This window comes from Symphodus melops (genome assembly GCF_947650265.1).
Source record: "Symphodus melops genome assembly, chromosome: 9".
Taxonomy (NCBI): domain Eukaryota; kingdom Metazoa; phylum Chordata; class Actinopteri; order Labriformes; family Labridae; genus Symphodus; species Symphodus melops.
Window position 1 is genome coordinate 8,864,012 of NC_136699.1, and position 20,331 is coordinate 8,884,342.

The 20,331-nt window shown below is 42.2% G+C and overlaps 1 protein-coding gene across 9 annotated transcripts in view; it reads left to right on the plus strand.

Moving 5' to 3' along the window:
* Nucleotides 1–20,331, plus strand: part of diaph2 (diaphanous-related formin 2) — a 361,962-nt gene that overhangs the window by 328,617 nt on the left and 13,014 nt on the right. The window contains exon 30 of one of the 9 annotated variants that reach the window (XM_079352011.1): nucleotides 10,763–11,379. The exons of the other annotated variants lie outside the window; for them this stretch is intronic. Within the exon in view, the coding sequence (XP_079208137.1) occupies nucleotides 10,763–10,797 (35 nt within the window). The 3' untranslated portion in view covers nucleotides 10,798–11,379. Of the gene's footprint in view, nucleotides 1–10,762; nucleotides 11,380–20,331 lie in introns of those variants that run through there. 9 annotated transcript variants of the gene reach the window in all.

Below are 20,331 nucleotides of genomic sequence, written 5' to 3' on the forward strand. Positions count from 1 at the left end.
ACCACATTTACCACTGAATATTTCCATATGTACTGTATATCTCAACTACAGTTCATTTAGTTGCGTGATCAATGCAGGTATTTTAATACTGCAAATTTGCAAAGTTTCCGGAGCTGTAGGTTCCAATCAAAATCACAAAACCTTCAGACAACAGCAGAGTTGCTCACAAATAACTAAATACAGTACTTGCTCTTTTTAGGTCACACCATTTGCACGGGGGTGGTTCATTTGTGTGTGTGTGTGTGTGTGTGTGTGTGTGTGTGGGGGGGGGGGGGGTTATAAGGCATTCTTGATTCAGATGCAAATGGAACAGTTATCAGCAGCCAGGACCTTATGAATAATAGGATGTACAAAACACATGGCCCTGCATAAGGAAATGAAAGAGCGCCTCTTTTCTGCCCCACTGATTTCATTATAGACACTATTATTGGCTTAGAATGGCAACATCTATTATCTGGAGTCAGAATGTGACCACTTTTTTTCTCCTTTCTTTTTTTTTTTGATACTGACAGTCTTTCACTACTGTCAAACCTCATCAAATATTGCTGCCCCAGATAGGGCAACAGGCACATTGTGGAGAGTAGGAGCCTTCAGGCAGTGGTCACATGTAGAAACTGTTAATGTGTCTTTAGCCTTGAGATGGAGCTAAGCCCCGGTGACTGGAGCCTAGCTGTGCTCCAAACTTTACTTTTTCTCATTTGTTTAAAATTTCAGTGTCAAAACCTTGTTTTAACAGTTTTGTGTTCCGCTTCATTTTCAAGGCCTTTAGCAATGCATACACTTGAATAGTTCACTCAGCTTTTTTGAGTGCATTTTTCTCGAGTATTATTGTTGTTTATTGCAGGAGCTGTTTGAAGGACATTTTGGCCTCAAAAGCAGATTACACCACTTAAATCAGTAATTACTTTTATTCTGTGGGCAGTATGAATGGTAAGATTTTTGTAACATACAAAAACGGGTAAACAAATGTCAAATAGATGTAACGTTTTATTTTTGCAGAGAATGTCTATAGAAGAAAATCGTTTTTTTTTCCAGCTGCCTACTTGGTAGAACAAAATGTCAGCTTTGTAGACAGTGCTACAATGACAGGATACAAGAAGTCATTGCATTCATTGTTCAATACATATATCCCCTTTGAAGTGCACTCTTGTACCTGCCAAACTGAATTGCACCTGAATTGCCTGTAATAAAGGGACAAAAAAAGTGAAAAGTAGATCATTCGGTGGATCTAAGAATAGAAGAGAGCCTGTGGCAAAGGGCAGAGGGAACAGAAAAGCAGACAGATTGTCTGTGAATAAGACTCTCTGACAATGTGATGACACTCTAACTAACCTCTTGGGATGTCTAATGTGTTTCTGTACCTCAGACAATGCTAGCCTCTGACTTTCCCATCGAACTCTCAGAGATTTTATCATCCTCATTTTCGAAGTGAATTATGTCACATTAGCCACGGCCATTTATTGAATGTTGAGGAGTGTAGATCAGTGTTTCTGTGTCAGGTAAATATATGTTTTGTTTGTTTGTTTGTTTGTTTTTTTTCCAGAGTTAACACATCCTAATGGAACATATTCTTCCAAGAAAATACACTGCCATTGAACTCCAAATAATACCAATGAATATGTGTTATAGTCTGTGGCAATAGTGTCCTCTAATATGTAAACATGAAGCTGATCTTTAAGGAAGACTTTCTATTGCAGGTTTAGGAGACATTTAGAGTTTTTCTTTTTACATCATTTATTTCTGGATGAAAACAGGTTCTAACTGTGCTGGAACTATAAAAAAACCCTCATAATGCAGGTGTTGGCCTCAGGAAGACCCATTGTTGTATATGGTAAACAAAAAGGTAGACCTCTGACAGTCCTTATACTAAATGACTGTCTCGGTACCCTCAAAGCATGTGGTTACAATACACATCCAGTCTAATCCCTAAATTACCCCACCACGATGGCTATCTGTCTTGCAAAAACTGAGTAAGCTTGCGAGGTGGCAGAGGAACAAAGTGGATAACAATATCCTTGCCAGCCGCAGCATAGGACCGACACTTTTATCGGTGGGGCCCTGCATGTTGTGAAGTTAAGCAAATTTGTTCTGCTTCCAGTGAAGCACAGTGTAGTTTAGGTATCTTATAAAAGGCTTTACGACGCCTCTCGCCAAGCGCATAGAAACATTCTTTTCTTCACAGGAATATCTGGCTCTGCTTAGATTATGTCTGTTTCTATTTCTGCGCTTCGTGTGTTGGGGCTCAATTCGCCAGGCCCTTCACCTCGCACAGCTTAGCCTTAATCTGCATTTAACAGAGGGCCGGAAAAAGACAGGAAGTGATCATCACAATGCTAAATGCTCAGAAGCCTTTATTTATTTTAATGTTTTGAATGTCTTTGCTTTTTTTTTCCATATGTCATCTGGTTCACATATGGACATATGGAAATTCAGAGGTGGTCTTCTTTTTTTTTTAAAGAGAAAAAACAGTAAGAGTATGGGCAGACAACAGTTATTTTTTATCTGTGACCATCCGTATTAAATTGTGTTGTATTGGTGTTTTCTACAGTACAACTGCTTGCATAAAAGTTTGGTGTCTGGGACAAGATTTTGTTGTAAATGTGATAATATTCAGGGAAGAAACAGCTGTTAACAGGATCACTAGAGGGGAGCCAAGAAGAGGGTCCAATTAACTGATCAGGTTTTGTAATTCCAAACAAATCATGCAATGGCCATGTTTGATTATGTAACTCCTTTCTCCCTCTGACATTTTATGCCTCCTTTGTTATTGTTAAAAATATTGAGTAGATTAATTACATTCCTTCCAGTGGCCTTGTTCTTCTCACTTCCTCTTTCATTTACTGTCATCCTCCAGAAACCTTCAGGCACCTTATCCTCAGCTTACACGCACACACACCTACACCTACACACACACACACACACACCTACACACACACACACACACACACACACACACACACACACACACATGCACACGCACACACACCATTCCCTCTCCTCCTCTGGTCTTGTATGTAGTCCAAGTGATTGGATGAATAAGTTGTGCCATCCCATATGGTGGGCTGTCCTGCTGGATCTGATCACAGCAGTGAATGAAGGAGCCTATGAGTCACCACTGGTTTGTTCTGCCGCACTTGTCACGCTCGGCTGTCGCATACTTCCTTCTCCCCCTCCGTCCATCCTGCCAGCCAACAGACGCCATGCCTTTTAAACTCTCTCGCCCTGTCGTTCACTGTCTCCCTCCCTCATGCACATCATAACTGCAATCTCCTGCATGCCCCCGCGCGCACTTCCTCCTCTCTCTTCGTCTTCCCCTTCCTCTTCCTTCTCTTCCTCTCCACCTCCCTTGATGAGGTAAAAGTCTGCGCCCTGTTCCCAGACAGCCTTTAACGTCACAGTGTTCCCCGAGCTCTGCACTTCCTTCACAGTCAGTGCCAACATCATTGTCATTTATAAACATTTTATGCCAGCTCTGTAGGGTAATGGCTAATTTCTCCCACCACGCGGCTCTTCATTAAAAGTGTATCTTCTGTCAAAATGCATCCCAATCAAATTAGCTGCAGCTACTTGGACAACTTTGCTTTACCTCGGCATGTGTCTAAGTTGCTCACTCTGATGCATCCATGTTTATATTTTTAATCAGCACAGATGTTCACGTATTTGCTTGAAAAAAGCCAGGTTGATTTAAGGAAGCATTATCTGGTTAAATAAGCGATAAAGCACTGAGAGATGTCTTGATTTAAGAAAGTTATAGGGAGGAATGGTGATGATTTTCACAACATGTAATGACATTTCCTGCTCCAACTGGGCTTTTTTGTCCATTGATCAGGACACCGAAAAGGTCATTACAGTGACTAACGTTATGCCACCACCGCTTATCAAAGAAAAGGGACGAGAGCGATAAAAGAGTAGGCCGAGTTTAATCAACTGGGGACAAGTAAAACATTCAAGAGATATGTATTAAACACTTTGTCTGTGTGATGCAGATGCACTGTGATAACCTCATCAGCAAAGACCCTGTTAAATATTCAACTGACGAGGGCAACACCAGATTTCTAAAGTTTAAAAAGTTTGAAGGCAATTTAGACAATGGAACTGGACCTTTCACCTCGTGTCTCTTCATTGTTAAGCTCCATGTGTCTGTGTGCTAACTTCCTGCAGCATCAGGCCATGCTGTGTGCTGTCTCTTTTATGCCGCTCAAGTGAAGCTTTACACACAAAATTGCACAAATCCACACAAACAAACTTTCAATCCCTGGGCGAAAAATGATTGATAGCACATGGACAAACACCAGGAAACCCTGGTGGGATTAATCAATTTTGGGTATTGGGTGTGTGTGATGGTCAGCCACAGGGGGTCAAGCACTCAAAGCTACTTAGATGCTAATTGTGTTGTTCAATATTAGGCAAATCAATGCATATCCAACTCACATACATGTCTGTGTAAAAATAGCTCCTCGTTCAGATTTCTATTCACTGCCATTTCACGTTTGGCATGCTTCCTCTCTTCCTTTATGCCTTTCAATCTTTGTTCTCCATAACATTCTTTAGTATTCTTACTTTTCTTCTTTTTTTTTTCCTTTCTTCTCCAGTATTCCAGAATCAATACACTTTCTTTTACGGCTGTGAAAAGCAGATGATAGAGGCTACAATAAGGCTAGGCTGGTTTTTCTGAGAGCTTTCCAAGTTTATTTTCTTCACACTTTTTTGCCTAATTATCTTCCTTTGTCATGTCAACACAATGACACCTCTGTATGCTCTTTCAGCTGATATAAGAAGCATGTCATTGCCATGGACTGACTGCACTGGCGATAGGGTTAGCAATGTTTAAATTACTGCTCTGTGAAGGTCTGGCTTCTTTACCATCATTAGCACGGCCATTACATAGATTGGTGAAGGAAGGGTGCTGAGGCTCTGGCAGGAGACCAGCTGAGTGTTCCTCAGGCTGGCAGGGTCATTGAGGGAGTGCAGACTGCTTCCGCCACACACTCTCACACGCTCCTCCCCGTGAGACCTGAGTTGGCAAACAAGCAGGAGATTTGGTATAATGTGTTTTTGTCCTTGAAATACCAATCTGTCAATAATAAGGGTAGGGAAACGTTTTTTTGGCCAGCCGTTCCAAAACATAAAAACGCACTAGCCCTATGAAAAATTCTGATGACACAACTCTTACTAACATTTCAGACTATTATGACATTTTTTTAGCAATATATGTTTCTGTGAAAAATGAGCACTTCAACATGGGACTTTGTGGGGATTCCTTGGCTTTTGAAGCAAGAACCTCAGGTAGACATTTAAGGAGGCAAAAAAAAAATTTTAAGATTAATTTTTTTTAGCAAAGAAGGTTTTTATCTCAGCGATGATACTTTTATAATAAAATAATTAACTCTCAAATTCTAGTTGGTCCTCCCAAACACAGAACAAATGTGTGTGTGTGTGTGTGTGTGTGTGTGTGTGTGTGTGTAGCGAGGGGATGAGGGGAGGCAGTGAAGGGAGGTCGGAGTTATGAGTCCAAATCTTGCCTTGGGCACCAAATGGCACGCCTGGAGGCAGTATGCAATCAGTCCAGTTCGACTGCTGCTTTAGAGTAACACAACCTTTCATGAAACAATGGCTAACCCGCTCTTTGTGTTGTCTTCTGTTACACAACTGTATACTCCATGGTAACCTGACCTCTGCCTACATCATTACTTTGTTAATGAAGTTAAGGAACTGTTCATTGAAGCCAATGTTCCATCCAATGCAGCAGGGATGATATTTCATGTTTACTACAAGAGCTCTTGTTTGTGTGAGTAAGTGACAAAGAGAAGGATAAAAAAAATGGCGGCTTGCTGTTTAGTCGATTACAGGGTGGATATGGGAGCGAGCCAGCTGAGATCCATTCAAAGCTACACCAAGATCAGGGGTTCGAGTGGAGAGCGTTCACCTTGCCAATAACATGACATTTTCCACCAGCAATAATGCAGGCTTAATTCGGCTCTGAAGAGCATCTGGTGCAAATTGGACATAGTTGCCTTTTAGCATCATGGCATGAATGATAGGTCCTATATTTATACCTCCTTTCAGTTTGAGAATAGCGCCTGTTATGTCATACCTTACATGAGATTAACAGAATGGGGATTTAAGCTAAAAGTTCATCACAAGATTTTCCCAAAAAAACTGAGTGTGTTTTTTTACACAGGTATGCATATGCACGTGCACCAGACTTTGTTTGTGTCCATATGCATGCATGTATTCTGGCATGTGTGTACATGTGGTACCTGTGTGTGTGTGTCGTCGGGGGCCACTGAGGAGGAGCATGTTAACCAGAGGAGCAGCCGGTCCACCAGATGTTCCTATTCCCACCAGGCTTGTCACAAGTGGACCTTTACTTCTTTCCCTGCAGTATACTCGCACACACACACACACACACACACACACACACACACACACACACACACACACACACACACACACACACACACACACAGGATTTCTCCAGTAGACTATACATAGTACATGCACAGCAACACAAAAGAGGAAAAAAGCTACTTTAAACTGTTGCCACGTTAGATTTGCATACAATGAGGATCTTGTTCAAAGGGTGCTACAGTGAAGAACATGTAAACCCACCTGGACTGAATGATAAGCCTTTTTCTTTCCAACAACAGCATTTTAGATGGCGTCCTTAGCAAATTTAAAGCGTTTCAAGTGTGTATTGTTCATTTGTTTGACTGAGTATTCTCAAAGTCAAAAGTATTTTTCTCACACCCACGGTATCTGAGGTATGTGTCACTCTCCAAAAATGAGCATACAGGACAAGATTTTTTTCACGATCCAGCAGTGACCACCTTTTGCCATCTTCCAATGCCATCAGCTTGTTTGCATCCATTGCAGCTTAGTTTTGTGGAGCCATCCGAGTCCTCATCCTCATGTGCTATGGCATGGTTGGGTGCCTTTCACGGTGCCATGATCCTAGGTAGAGGATGTGGCCATTTGGAAATGTCATGAGAAAGGTCGAGACCATCATTGCGGCCCAGTTCAACAAGCTGATTTATGAGATTCTAGCAAATGAAATATAGCGCGGGGCAAGTGGAATAAGCAGGCCCCCACAGGCACCCCAAAGGTCACCTAACTTAATTTCAATTAGGTCTAGGGAAGGCCAGGAAAATATGTCGCTGGTGGAAAGAGTGCTAAGGAAATGGATTTACTTGTAAAGACATTGTGTTTATGGGGATTAAGATAAGACTAATCAGTTTAAAAAAGTGGCGATGTTAGCAGAGTATTGATTGAGGAGTTAAGGAAAGAGACGCCAAATGAAATAATCATTCTCCTGAGTTCCACAAAGTGGCCCAAGTGACATTTATTGTTTATTATTTACTGAGGGAGAAAAATGCAAGTCTCAGTGCTTCCCCTACGCACTATCAATCACTTTGAATTGAGCCTGCACTGAATCCCATCAATTACTGCTTCCTCTGTTTGACACATGCAACACCAATTCTGATTAGCCGAAAATTCTCTGGAAATCGCGAGACTGTAAAGAACAAACGCTTTGACATTTCTTTGTTTTAATATTTAAGTCAAAGTTTACCACTGAAACCCAACTTCCTTCAACCCACCTCCCCATCACTTCAATATGTGTCAAATGAACCCCCACAGAAAATGCTTCAAAATGAGTCACAAATTGCCAGAAAGTGATTTCCCGCTCTGGGAGAATAACAGGGTCCCCACTCAGCCTTTGATTCAGGCTCTTTTTTCATCCCTGCTTTGTTTACCCGTGCCGTCTAGCAGCCGCTGTTCTGGAATCCCTATTGATAGCAGGCTGACGGGGAGGCTGGGTGGCTAAGTAGCCCAGAGGGGGTTGTGCGGTGTGCAGTCTGTGGTTGAACTAGGCATGAATGTTATATACGATGCAGCGTTTGGCATATAATGGGTATTGTTTTGTCTAGTATGTGCGTTTATGTTTTGTCTGAATCAGCATTGTGTCTTCATATATGCCAGCAATTACAAGGCGTGGGTTTGTATGTGTGTGTGTGTGTGTGTGTGCATCTGTCTGTCTGCGTTTGCGACATGTCTGCTTGTGTGGAGGCATGTGTCTGTGTGTCTTCTGAGGGGGATGTGGCATGGAGGTCACTTCTGTCAGATCCAACATCCAGACCCATGCTGTGATGTGAAGGGCACTGTCAAGAGACAACCGCGAGGCAGTGCAGGTACAGCTGCCCTCAGTGCTCTTTTTTCTACACGGCTAACACACACACACACACGCACACATACACACAGACACACACACACACTCATGAGCAAGGATGCATCCATACTTCCTGTAAACTGACACACATGGTGGGAAAGGCCCTCCAGGGTGAAAGCCCCAGGATTCAGCAGTCTCTTCAAAACAAACGCTACCGCCCACTTGTTGACTGTGGGTGACTAGCTTTGTGACGCTTATGGAACCGGGAAGATGGGAGCGTGAGACCTATTTAGGGCTTAACTAAGAGTATAGCGGCTAATACAGAACATGTTTCAAGCCACACTGAACTTTAAGAGAGTAAAGGTTAAAATAACAGCTATAACCTGTGGGTGGATCACACAGAAATTCCAAGATATACAGTATATTGCAAGTTTGAACAGATGACCTTTTTCAGAGTCTGTTTTTTAAGGCTTGAAGATCTGCCAAAAAATAGATGTTGATAATGCAAAACACGACCAAAAGAAAAGTTACTTTCATTGGTGATTGGAATAATAAATTGTACGTTCTTGAAAAGTTTCTCTTTCATGCATTAAAAACTATTTCTGTTTTTTTTTTTTTCAATCGTGGTAATGATGAAACTACATGCTCCATGATAATAAAAATAGAAACAAGACTTTTACACTTTAGTCACTACTTGAGAAACTACATGAGTAGATGTCAGGAACCTTATTTTCCTGTTTCTTCCATGAAAAAAAAAGTTTCTGTATCTTGCCGTATGTTGTATAGGCAGAGTTTAGCAGTTTGTTTAAGAAACACTATAGCAGAGTCCTGGAAAGATCAATGCAGTGGAAAAAGAAGGAGGAGGATCAGTAAAAGCAGCCGGCTTATGATACAGGTGCATCCACTGCAGAATATAGAACACATACCGGTCTCCTATTGGATGCGCAAGTGTCGGATAGAATATTGTATTCTTCACTTCTCCGTTTGGAGTTTTTATACATTTTGAATGAAAATATTTCATTTAAATGATCCCCAGACGTGGACACACAAACACACAGATGCACAAAGTCAAGCTACTGAAAGGTTAAAGATAGAAGAATGATGTGTATGTGTCTGTCTTTTTTTGATTGCTGTGGTGTGTCTACAAATCTATCCCCCTCCGTACGTCTCTGTCCGTCTCTTTCTGCGGCTGTTTTCAGGCTGTTCCCCTCCAGTGTACACTATGTCCACACTCCAGGAGAGCGGCTCTGAAACTTTAATGCTAATTGATCCCAGTGAAGGAGTGTGGACACAGGTGTGTTGCCGCAGGCCCTGGCTCTGACATGGACGCCGAGGGATTGTGGGCAACCGAGGGGCTTATAAGGCCAGAGCAGAAAAGTGCCACTAGCCGGGGCACAAGTGACCCAGTTCTTTTCTAATCAGCACAGGTTTGATGTGTGCAGTGCGTGTGTGTGTGTGTGTGTGTGTGTGTGTGTGTGTGTGTGTGTGTGTGTGTGTGTGTGTGTGTGTGTGTGTGTGTGTGTGTGTGTGTGTGTGTGTGTGTGTGTGTGTGTGTGTGTGTGTGAGAACATCAGTCACAGAAAAAGTATAATGTGAGTTTTCAGCCAAATAGAAGACAGAAAAGGGCCACAGGAATTAAAGCTAAAAGTTTGGTCAGCGCACTCATTTTCTACATTGAATTTTTACCTTGAAACAACCAAGATAGGCAGTAAAAGACTGGAAAAAATGAAAAGTAATTGCCATGTTTGACATATTATTTTAGCAAATGTCAGGACCAAAAAAACCCCCCCACAAAACCCCAACTTCAATGTTCCCTCTGCCAAAATGCAGGTAAAACATTTCCTGTGTTCCTAGAAAATGTAAGCTCCTTCGTGGCAAGAAAGGCTCATCTGACAAGAGACGAGAGAACGAACAGTGAAATGCTCTTTGTGTGTTTGTGTGTGCGCACAAGTTTGATTCGTGTACTCAGTGTGTGATAGTTTTTGAACAAGTATGGTAATCATGAGCCTTTGAGCCACAGGAAAACCCACGTCTAAATCAGACTCAAGCTGCTGTGTAACTCCCAGATTTTCGCTCTAAGTTTGCACTCTTGATTGTGTGTGCATGTGTGGGTGGGCGGTTGCATGTGTCTGTGCGCACGTGTGTTGGTCTGGATGGAAAAGAGACTTAACGCTGCCAAGACGCAGGTGTGCGGATTAGGTGTGATCCCTTCTCATATTCTCTGCAGTATATCTTATTTGATGGCTTTTCTGCCATGTAAATCTTATCAAAAAACTAGCTAACAATAGCGCCACGGTGACAGACGCCCAAGCATCTGGCGAGCCCCCACTCTGAATGTTCAAACTGCTGTGAACAACCTGTCTCCAGAAAGAGGGGAAATGACTGGGAAGGTAGCTCTAGGAAGTTTGCTTGTGTGTAAGGGAATGTTTGTGGATCTGTGTGTGTTTGCATGTGTGTGTCAAAGAGATGAGGAAAGGGGGGGGGGGCATGTTGATAGCCTCATAAATCATGAAACAGATAGTGCTGTATCTTAACAAATGTTGAGCCAGGTGATGGCATGATGATCTGAATGCGCCTCTACTTCTTCTGTTTCAGCTACCTCCGATGACTTTGTTCTCTCACTCTGTTAAAAGATGGAAGAAAGGAGAGAGGGAGTGAAGGAGAGAAATAACTTTGGCCGGTACAGGGCTCTATTAAATTGTGATGAGTGGCCTCAGCGAGGGGCTCTGTGTACAGCACTTTATTCAGGAACGATCACTTATTTATAGGTGTTGGAATTGTGTTGTTTGCTTGTTTTATTGAAAACCTTGTGGGTAAAGTGGCGGCGGGCCGCCTGGCATGTGAGCGCCACATCTCTGGAGGGCATCCCTGCAGAAATATCTTCCTCCTTGATGAATAAGTGAAAGGGACAGATGCATTTTTCATTCACACAGAATCCATTGTCGCTTGAGATGTCTGGTCGGGTGGTTTGAGTAGTCAACCTGCAGGCGATTATAAAAAAAAAAAAAAAGTAACAACCTCCCTTACAAACAAGCACACACACACACACACACAGACACACACGTATGTAAGTACATAATGTATATTTGCACATGCAGAAGTACTACATCAAGCTCTGTTAAAGCTGTAGACACCATGGAGCTCTGACAGACACTGAGTGTAAGATGCTGTGTAGAATGAAGGATTAATTAGTTTTTACCACATCTATCAAGAACAACACACACACACACACACACACACACACACACACACACACACACACACACACACACACACAGTGACAGACTGTTTTCAAAAGTGAACATGTCTTTTTCTTAAAGCTTCTCTGCAGTACGGCATACATTTTAGGACATCCTCAGGTCTCAGACGAAGGTGTCAGACCTCAGACGAAAAAGCATCAGTTCTCAGGAAAACCTCCGTCGGGTGTCAGACCTCAGACTAAACGGCCTCAGATGAAACTGTCTCAGACTAAACGGCGTCAGACCTCAGACGAAACGGCCTCAGACGAAAAAGCCTCAGACGAAAAAGCCTCAGACGAAACGGCCTCAGACGAAAAAGCCTCAGACGAAAAAGCCTCAGACGAAACGGCCTCAGACGAAAAAGCCTCAGACGAAACGGCCTCAGACGAAAAAGCCTCAGACGAAACGGCCTCAGACGAAAAAGCCTCAGACGAAACGGCCTCAGACGAAAAAGCCTCAGACGAAACGGCCTCAGACGAAAAAGCCTCAGACGAAACGGCCTCAGAAGAAAAAGCCTCAGACGAAACGGCCTCAGACATATTTATTTTATTTATTTTTAAATTCGAGGAGGGGGGTGACTAAACGGCCTCAGATATAATTATTTTATTTATTTATATATTTTTAAATTGGGGGGGGAAGCGGAGCGTTGCCGGGGAACATGAAACGTCATCAAGATGCGACCACAACAACCCTGGCGCGTCTATGGGCGCGGAATGAAAATACAGTAAGTAAGTTTTCATTCCGCGCCCATAGCAGTGGGTGTGGACTGTAGCTGTTTCCGTTCTACGTTCGTGAAGCTTTTTTATCTTGGAATTTTGCAACCAGAGTCTGCGCAGTAGGGTCCGGCGGGAGGAGCCCTGGCAACACGCCCCGCCCACTTTGCGTACCGCTCTGATAGCTTACGCAGCCCAGCTACGCCAAGAACTTAAGAATCTTTACGGAGAGAAATTCATCTACCGACCATAAACGTGAGTACAAAACCACCATATATTTCAAGTCAAATATCTAAACGTAGTTCATTCAGAAATTAAGAAAATCACACTTTTTATATTAATTATTGAATTTAAACGTTTTTTCGTGTCCTGTATGTCTTGTTTATTGTTACTGGATGCCTTGAATTTCCCTCAGTATCTATCTATCTATCTATCTTCTTTAACTGTGTGGGTTATTAAACCTTTTATTTTTGGCAAAAAACGAACTAAAACTATTTTAAGCTAAGTTAGCAACATAAACTGTGTACAGATCGAACATATGCTGGTGAAAATATGTTATATGATTGAAAGTAGTGATGCACATAGTACTAAAGTTATATCTGCTGTCAGTAGTTACTTCAGGTCTATGTACATTTACAGAGTATGTGTTTCTGTGCATAACTGTGGAGTTGGTAAATGAATCTGTTTCATTAAGGTTTCTGTTTGTATGGACCTTTTCTCTGGTTCTTTTCCTTGTCTAAGATGTTTATCTCATTGTTTTTTATTATCCTCATTTTAGACACAAGGAAGAAGAAAGATGGCTGATACAGATACCCCTGCCAGCTCACCTGATGGTCTCCCTTACTTTGTTCTCCTCTCGGTGAACACCTTTGGACTGTGGAAGGAAGAGAGCATGCAAACTACTCACAGAGAGACTCCTGTCAGACAGGGATTCAAACCAGTAACCTCCTCACTTTTATAACTGAACCATCATTCACACTATGTGTTATAAATCAAATAAAGTATTCATTGATTTGAACCTTTTCTCTCCTGTTTTAAGCTGTAAAAACATGGACTGTCTCATGTTCTTGTAATGACAGAAGTCACAGCTGGGAAACAAATAGCTTTAAAAGTACATCAACACTCGAGTGCTGAACATTTAATGCAGGTTAGTGTTAAAGACAGCATGCACATAAAGACAGTAGAGTGGTATGATACAGACACGACTGAGAAGGCAATTACATTATTATATTTTATTCAATCACATGAAATGTAACACTAGTCTTGTAACTTGAACAAATACAGATTGTGCTTAAAAACATAGTGTGGTATTTTAAGCTACTTTCTTTCACTTGATTGTTCAGTTAGATGGAGGCAGTATTTAAGGTTTTTGTGGGTTATACAGGTTTGAAAGAGGCAAATGAGTGAACAGTATGTTAAAGTTAAAGCAGATTAATCTAAAAATAACAAAAACAAAATGTGGCTTATAAGAAAAACCTCGGTATTAAACAGCCTCTCTTTTCTTCCGTTCATCTTTTGAATGAATAGTCAAACATTGCTCAGGACGTGCGAGCTGCGTCCTCTGTGGCTCAGGCGCGACACTCGGCCCACTGTTTCACATCAGACCGCTGTCCAGTGTAAGATCAGACCAAACGCCCTGGTAAGAGAAGCAGTGGTCAGGTCCTGCAATCCTCCGAGGACGAGCTGGAAGAGAGAGACAACATGAGAAAAAGGAAATCCTCAGTTTAATGTATAATATGTTGGTGAAAACAGGGAAATACCTATTAAAAGACATAAAATCTTCATTAATGATTATATATGCAAAATAAGAAACATTAATATATAATTTTGTGAGAAACGTGATCTTTATGCCTTCTTTTATTGAGCCTGTCTGTCTCCTCCTAACCACCATAACAAGCAGCCTGTTTTGTAGTCTGTGTCAGGTTTTGTCAAGTTATAACACCATTTATTAATAAGCGTCATTAAATGTACAACATGATCAACTTGTGATTATTGGATTGGTAGTGTGTGTGTAAACTCATGCTGAATATTTGGCATTTTTAAGCAGCGTGATGCTTGGTTAATATTATATTACACCACTGCTGATTGTTTGTGTTCACGTTTCTGTCAGTCTCTTAAATCAGACAGAAGTTAAATCAGAGCTTACTTTAGTTTTATCCTGATATCTAGAGAAATATTCTACCTCATTATACAGTATTATAAATATCAGCCTGCATGGTGACATGTTAATCTCTGTATAACACACTCTTTACACAGACTGTAAACATGTACACTTACTTTTTTTAAAACCTTACCAGACCTATTTCTTATTTACTGAAACATAACTATACAGTCAATGAACGGCATCTATGAGCTGATTTTAATTACCATGTTTTTTATTTTAAATACAATTCCACTCACAAAAACGATATAACAATATCAAGAAACATATGTCAGTTCTTAGGTTTGCTCATATTAAAAAGTAAAATAAATAGATAAATCATACCTGATAACTAACCTAGCTTAGCCTGCTAATATGTTAGCTCGCTCATAGCGCTTTAAGCAATGACACATAAATCAAACTTTATTACTTACTGTAAAAACTGCAAAGCTCCCTTAGAGTCCACAGGTCCGTGACATTAGTTTACTGCAGAAAAAACAGCTTTCACCAGCTCAAAAAAGACGAAAAAACTGAACAGAAAAGCTCCGTGGAGTCTCGGCTTCACTTCACGACGTAACTGCTTATTTACCAAGAGCGATACGCAAGATCCGCGGCTGTCAATCATCGCCATGTGTGACGTAAAATCCCGTTTTTTAACCTCAAATAACTTATTTAAAACAAACTTCACAGAAAAATGAGCACTTGAACACCATGTAGGGTGATAATATCTAATGATCACAGCAGAGTTTGGGTCTGGAAAAAAATTATGTGACGAGTATTTTAACTTAACAGTTTGACCCAAGTCCCGTCTGTTATCATTGAGGAGGCGGGGCTTATGACCTATACTGCAGCCAGTCAGTAGGGGGCGATCTAAAAAAAAAGCTTCACTTCACAGGGGACCTTGTCCCGTCCATTATTTTTACAGTCTATGGCCCATAGACGCGCCAGGGTTGTTGTGGTCGCATCTTGATGACGTTTCATGTTCCCCGGCAACGCTCCGCTTCCCCCCCCAATTTAAAAATATATAAATAAATAAAATAATTATATCTGAGGCCGTTTAGTCACCCCCCTCCTCGAATTTAAAAATAAATAAAATAAATATGTCTGAGGCCGTTTCGTCTGAGGCTTTTTCTTCTGAGGCCGTTTCGTCTGAGGCTTTTTCGTCTGAGGCCGTTTCGTCTGAGGCTTTTTCGTCTGAGGCCGTTTCGTCTGAGGCTTTTTCGTCTGAGGCTTTTTCGTCTGAGGCCGTTTCGTCTGAGGCTTTTTCGTCTGAGGCCGTTTCGTCTGAGGCTTTTTCGTCTGAGGCCGTTTCGTCTGAGGCTTTTTCGTCTGAGGCTTTTTCGTCTGAGGCCGTTCAGTCTGAGGCCGTTTCGTCTGAGGCTTTTTCGTCTGAGGCCGTTTCGTCTGAGGCTTTTTCGTCTGAGGCCGTTTCGTCTGAGGTCTGACGCCGTTTAGTCTGAGACAGTTTCATCTGAGGCCGTTTAGTCTGAGGCCTGACACCCGACGGAGGTTTTCCTGAGAACTGATGCTTTTTCGTCTGAGGTCTGACACCTTCGTCTGAGACCTGAGGATGTCCTAAAATGTATGCCGTACTGCAGTCTAGGATTGATCCCGAAATGTTAGAAATTATAAAAAAGAAGCTGAAAAGATTCAAGATTATGATCAATCTGAGGAGAATGTTCAGTGTTTGAATTGGATAGTTACATGAAATTAGATTGCTGCTGCTTCTTGTTTTGTGTGCAGCACCTCCGCTTTAAGCATTGCACACAAAAACCCACGATGACAGCCACGCAGGCGATGCACGAGCAAAAACATGAAGGTAGCAAAGTGTAGCCCATCACAGGAAGAGTTGTGGTGTTTTGTGTACATGAGGGAGCATCTCTCTGGATGAATGATTCATAATAAAAGAGGAAAGTCTTTCTGGACACACACCCATCCCCCGCCCCGCCATGTGAACAGAAGGGAGCATCTTCACATGGCCAAATGGGTCTGATGGTGATGGCATGGAGGATAGAGAGCGAGCCCGCTCACTAGCAGAACCCTCTATGATCTCCACCAACGCTCTCACCTCATGCCGGGACACATCAAAAAGGAGATTAATAAATAAGTAACACACAACTCCATGTTTTATTAACTAGGGTAAGGCTTCAGTGGTGAGGGGTCCAAGAGAATCCTGAGATTGGAGGGTTGCTGGAATAAAAGTTGGAGCAGCTGTCTAACCACTTACAGATTTTTTTTTTTTGTCCTCACTGAACTGAGCCACCAAAAATAACACTGGAAAAAAAAAAGATGCACACTTCATGTGAGATTTTTAATCTGATGTTTTTCCTCTGTGCAGTACATCATGATAGTGAACAGCAGAGTTATTTATTACACGTACAACAGTCGCTCCCAGCTGTAAAACATAGTCATACATACTTACAATGAATGTGTATACATTGCTGGATTATTAGTTCACCACATTACTACAACACTGCAATGTACATCTTTGCATTACTGTAAAACCTCGTCACTTTACTGTTTTAATTCACTTGTGTTGGTTGACAAAATGCGCATAGAAAGTAGTCGAGAAATGTTCATCCAAAGTTAATTGAAAAAGATGATAACCCCTGATTGATCACTTTGTCTCAACAATGACGACAACAATGTGAAATATTTTCTTTGCAATTCAATATAACACTGATGTGCAGTTATTGTGGAACCCCTATATAGTCACAATTGCCAACATACCCGAACCCCATTTATAGAAATGTGAATCACTGGTAGATTAGCAAGTTTTTTCAACACTAATAATGATGGGAAAAGTCAAAATATGGATGTAGCCCTTTATCCCTCGAAAACGCTAACACGTGATAAATCTGCACATTTGAGAAGCTACAACCAACAATTTTGAAAGCAGCAATGGCCAGTGCTTCCGCCTGTCTACTTAGAGTGACGCACAAACTGCAAACTCGTTACTGATCTCCCTCTCCCACCCGCTCTGTGATTTGACAGAAATCCAACACTTTTCCTAGAGATGGGGCTCTAACTATATTTTTGTTTACAGTCACAGAGTTGTACTGCTCCCTTAACATGGCACAAACAGATGTTTGTTTCCAGAAGCCCCTTCTTGGAGTGAATGCCGGGTGTTTTTTTATAGCCTGGCTTGTTTTATAAGTACTAATACTGTCAGTAAGAAGCCGAGATTCAGCTTGTCAACTGTTTTCTCCACATCGCAAACACATTAGTGTATGTTTGCGTGGCCGCCGGTGAGCGCACGCCTGTTTTTCATGTGTGTGTAATTGTGTGTGTGTGTGTGTGTGTGTGTGTGTGTGTGTGTGTGTGTGTGTGTGTCTGCTGCCAAACTTATTTGTGTTTCTGAGAATATGTGTCTGGGTATTATGCACCTGTGAGCGTGTGTTTGTGTGTCATCTCAAGCACAACTGTGAAGGTGTCATTGTGGAGCCGAGGCCCTGTAAGCTGTCAGACGGTGAGAGATGCTGCACCTCTAAAGGGCACGCTTTCTGGGCCTTTCCTGTCTATTATAAGCCCTGCAACACTCATCAAGGCTGTTGCAGTGCAACCCCCGTGTCCCTCAAGCAGCCACAGAGAAAAGCCACCTTTCTAACTAGGAGAGCCCTTGCCTCTAAACTTCACATACCCTTGTCTTCCATTTTGACAAGATAAACGCAAGCGGCAGTAATGAGGAGTCGGGTTGTCAGGGCATCCATTTTGTTTTTCCCTCAAATCGGAGAATATATGAGCACGGAATAGAATCTTCTCTCTCCGTTCTGAGACACCAAGTCACCGCACTCTCCAATCTCCAGTGCATCTCCTCATCAGTGTCAGGGGTGAACACCTTATGGCGTCTGTGCGTCACCCTGTGATTTACAAGCCCCCTAAATCAATCTGTATTCATTTGCGGTGTAGCGTTGATAACACTCCAACTTGTTGGAGCTTCTGCCGTGAAGATCGTCCGCACAGTGGCTCGCCAAAGATTGAGATGTGTCGCTATCTCGCCATCTGTAACAGTCACGCCTGGCACCGTCAGAAACAGATCGCCTTGACGCACGCCACGTCAAATCTCCAGTTTGCCAAGCAAATAGAATAAAACAATCTATCGATCTTGCCCCACCTCCCTGTGTATCAACACAATCCATCTGTGTTTATCAGGCTATCTGGCTTCCTATCTTTTGTTGCCTGCAGACGGGCTTTCTCTCCCTTTCTTCTCTTTTTATTTTCTTCCTTCCTCCTCCCACATTTGTTTGGTGATCCATCAGCCTATTTACCTTATCATGCTGCCAAACCATCCATTTACGCTCCCATCTGTCTGTCAAACTATATCTTAGCTTCCATTTGTCTAACTATCTCTCTGTTTGCCCGTTCACCTGTCAATCACGGCGCTCGCTTTGGCTGCCGCAGGTACCAGCGCTCGTCTGGCTGACACTGTCTCCGACCTCGTCGGCTCAGGAGACTGTAAGATAAAGTAATGAGATTCCTAACACATCTACAGCCTTACATTGTATTAAACTACAGCACCATGAAATTATTGTAATACAGCAATGTCAGTGTCCGGGCTGACATGAGGCTAAATATATGGACAAGGGTGATGAATTCTTTATGGGTGAATGACCTATTTTATAAAGGAAGGGTTGGTAGCTCAATGTCTGTTATGTGAAGTTATGTGAAGTGTGTTTTCAGTGTGTTTTTGTCGAATTAAATCTGTGATCTAGATAGCTCCCTCTGCAGAATCCAAACAGAACCAGGTCACTGCGTTGGCTCGGTCCAGTGCAGACCCAGCCTCAATGGAGCAAGCCAGACACTGATGTCCCTGTAGTCAGGGGGTCTGGCCCCCCACAGAGGCCCAATCATACTTATAGGGTCACTGACTGCCCCCTCCTTGGCCTGATGGTTTACTCTTTCTCTCTCTCCTGGCTCAGGCCTTGTTTTCAGGCCCCATCTGTGCTCTCCGTGGCTCCCACATGCCCGAGGGTCATTGTCTCAGGCTGCTGGTGAAGCCCCAAATCAGGAGCTTCAGCGTAACGTACATCTACTGACACTGCCAGTATCCCTCCTGCAGGAAGTCTAGCACAAGGAAATGAAATGACTTACATGAAGACGCAATTTTGAGTTTATTGATCAATTAGATAATGGAAAGTAAGCTTTTTTTTAAATTGGTAATGTGCTCTGCAATAATATAAATGTTGGTTTTGTGGGTTGTGACTTGAATTGTAGGATATTTTGAGTTGCAATTTTCCCAATTTCCTGGAGTCTTCAAACTAATGCAGAGATATAGTAATATAATATTTTTCAATGAAAAGCTCCCGTCCTATAGCTCATGTTTTAATAGAGAGACTAAAAAATATTACACTTGTGCTGCAAAACCTCATAATGTCCTAATACCTCTAAAACTATGAGCTACTGTATGCATACAGTGCTTTGCCAAAGTAAGTAAGGAGATATTGCCAAAGTAAAGTCAGTTCACACAGCAGGCAGACAGGTGGGCACTGCTTAGCAGTTTCAGGATTTTTCTCTCAGGATATTTGTTTTCTTTCATGGTTATACTTAGGCTGAAGCCTGCCTCCTGAAACTTGACTGCTGAGAGGACAATCATGAATTGGAGTTTTGCCTCAGGCCCTGATCGATCGCAAAAGTGTTTTCATATAACTGTTCATTTGGACTGTGTGTGTGCCTCTGCTGCATCCCAGAATGCCAAGAGGCATTGTTCCGTGACTGAGGAATGAAGTCCAGCAGAGATATTTTAAGAAGATTTGAGAAACCTTAGGGGCTCAATGAGGAATCTTTGCAACCTGCAGTCAAACAGCCTTGTTGTTTTCAATCAAACGTTTGACAAATGCTAGCCGAGCTTAAAATAGAAGGATGGATTTTTCTTGGATTACCACACACACAGATCCAGGCCGGGCTTAAAGTGCGTATGGTCCTCATTTTTACATGCCCAAACACACTTCTCTCATGCTGTTTGTCCCTGGTAGAGACCCGTCGAAGCTTACCTACCAAGCTGATACATTTGTGCTTTTCTTCCCTTTAAAAGTAAGCATTTGCGTGTGACCATGTGCATTGATTTCGCACTCT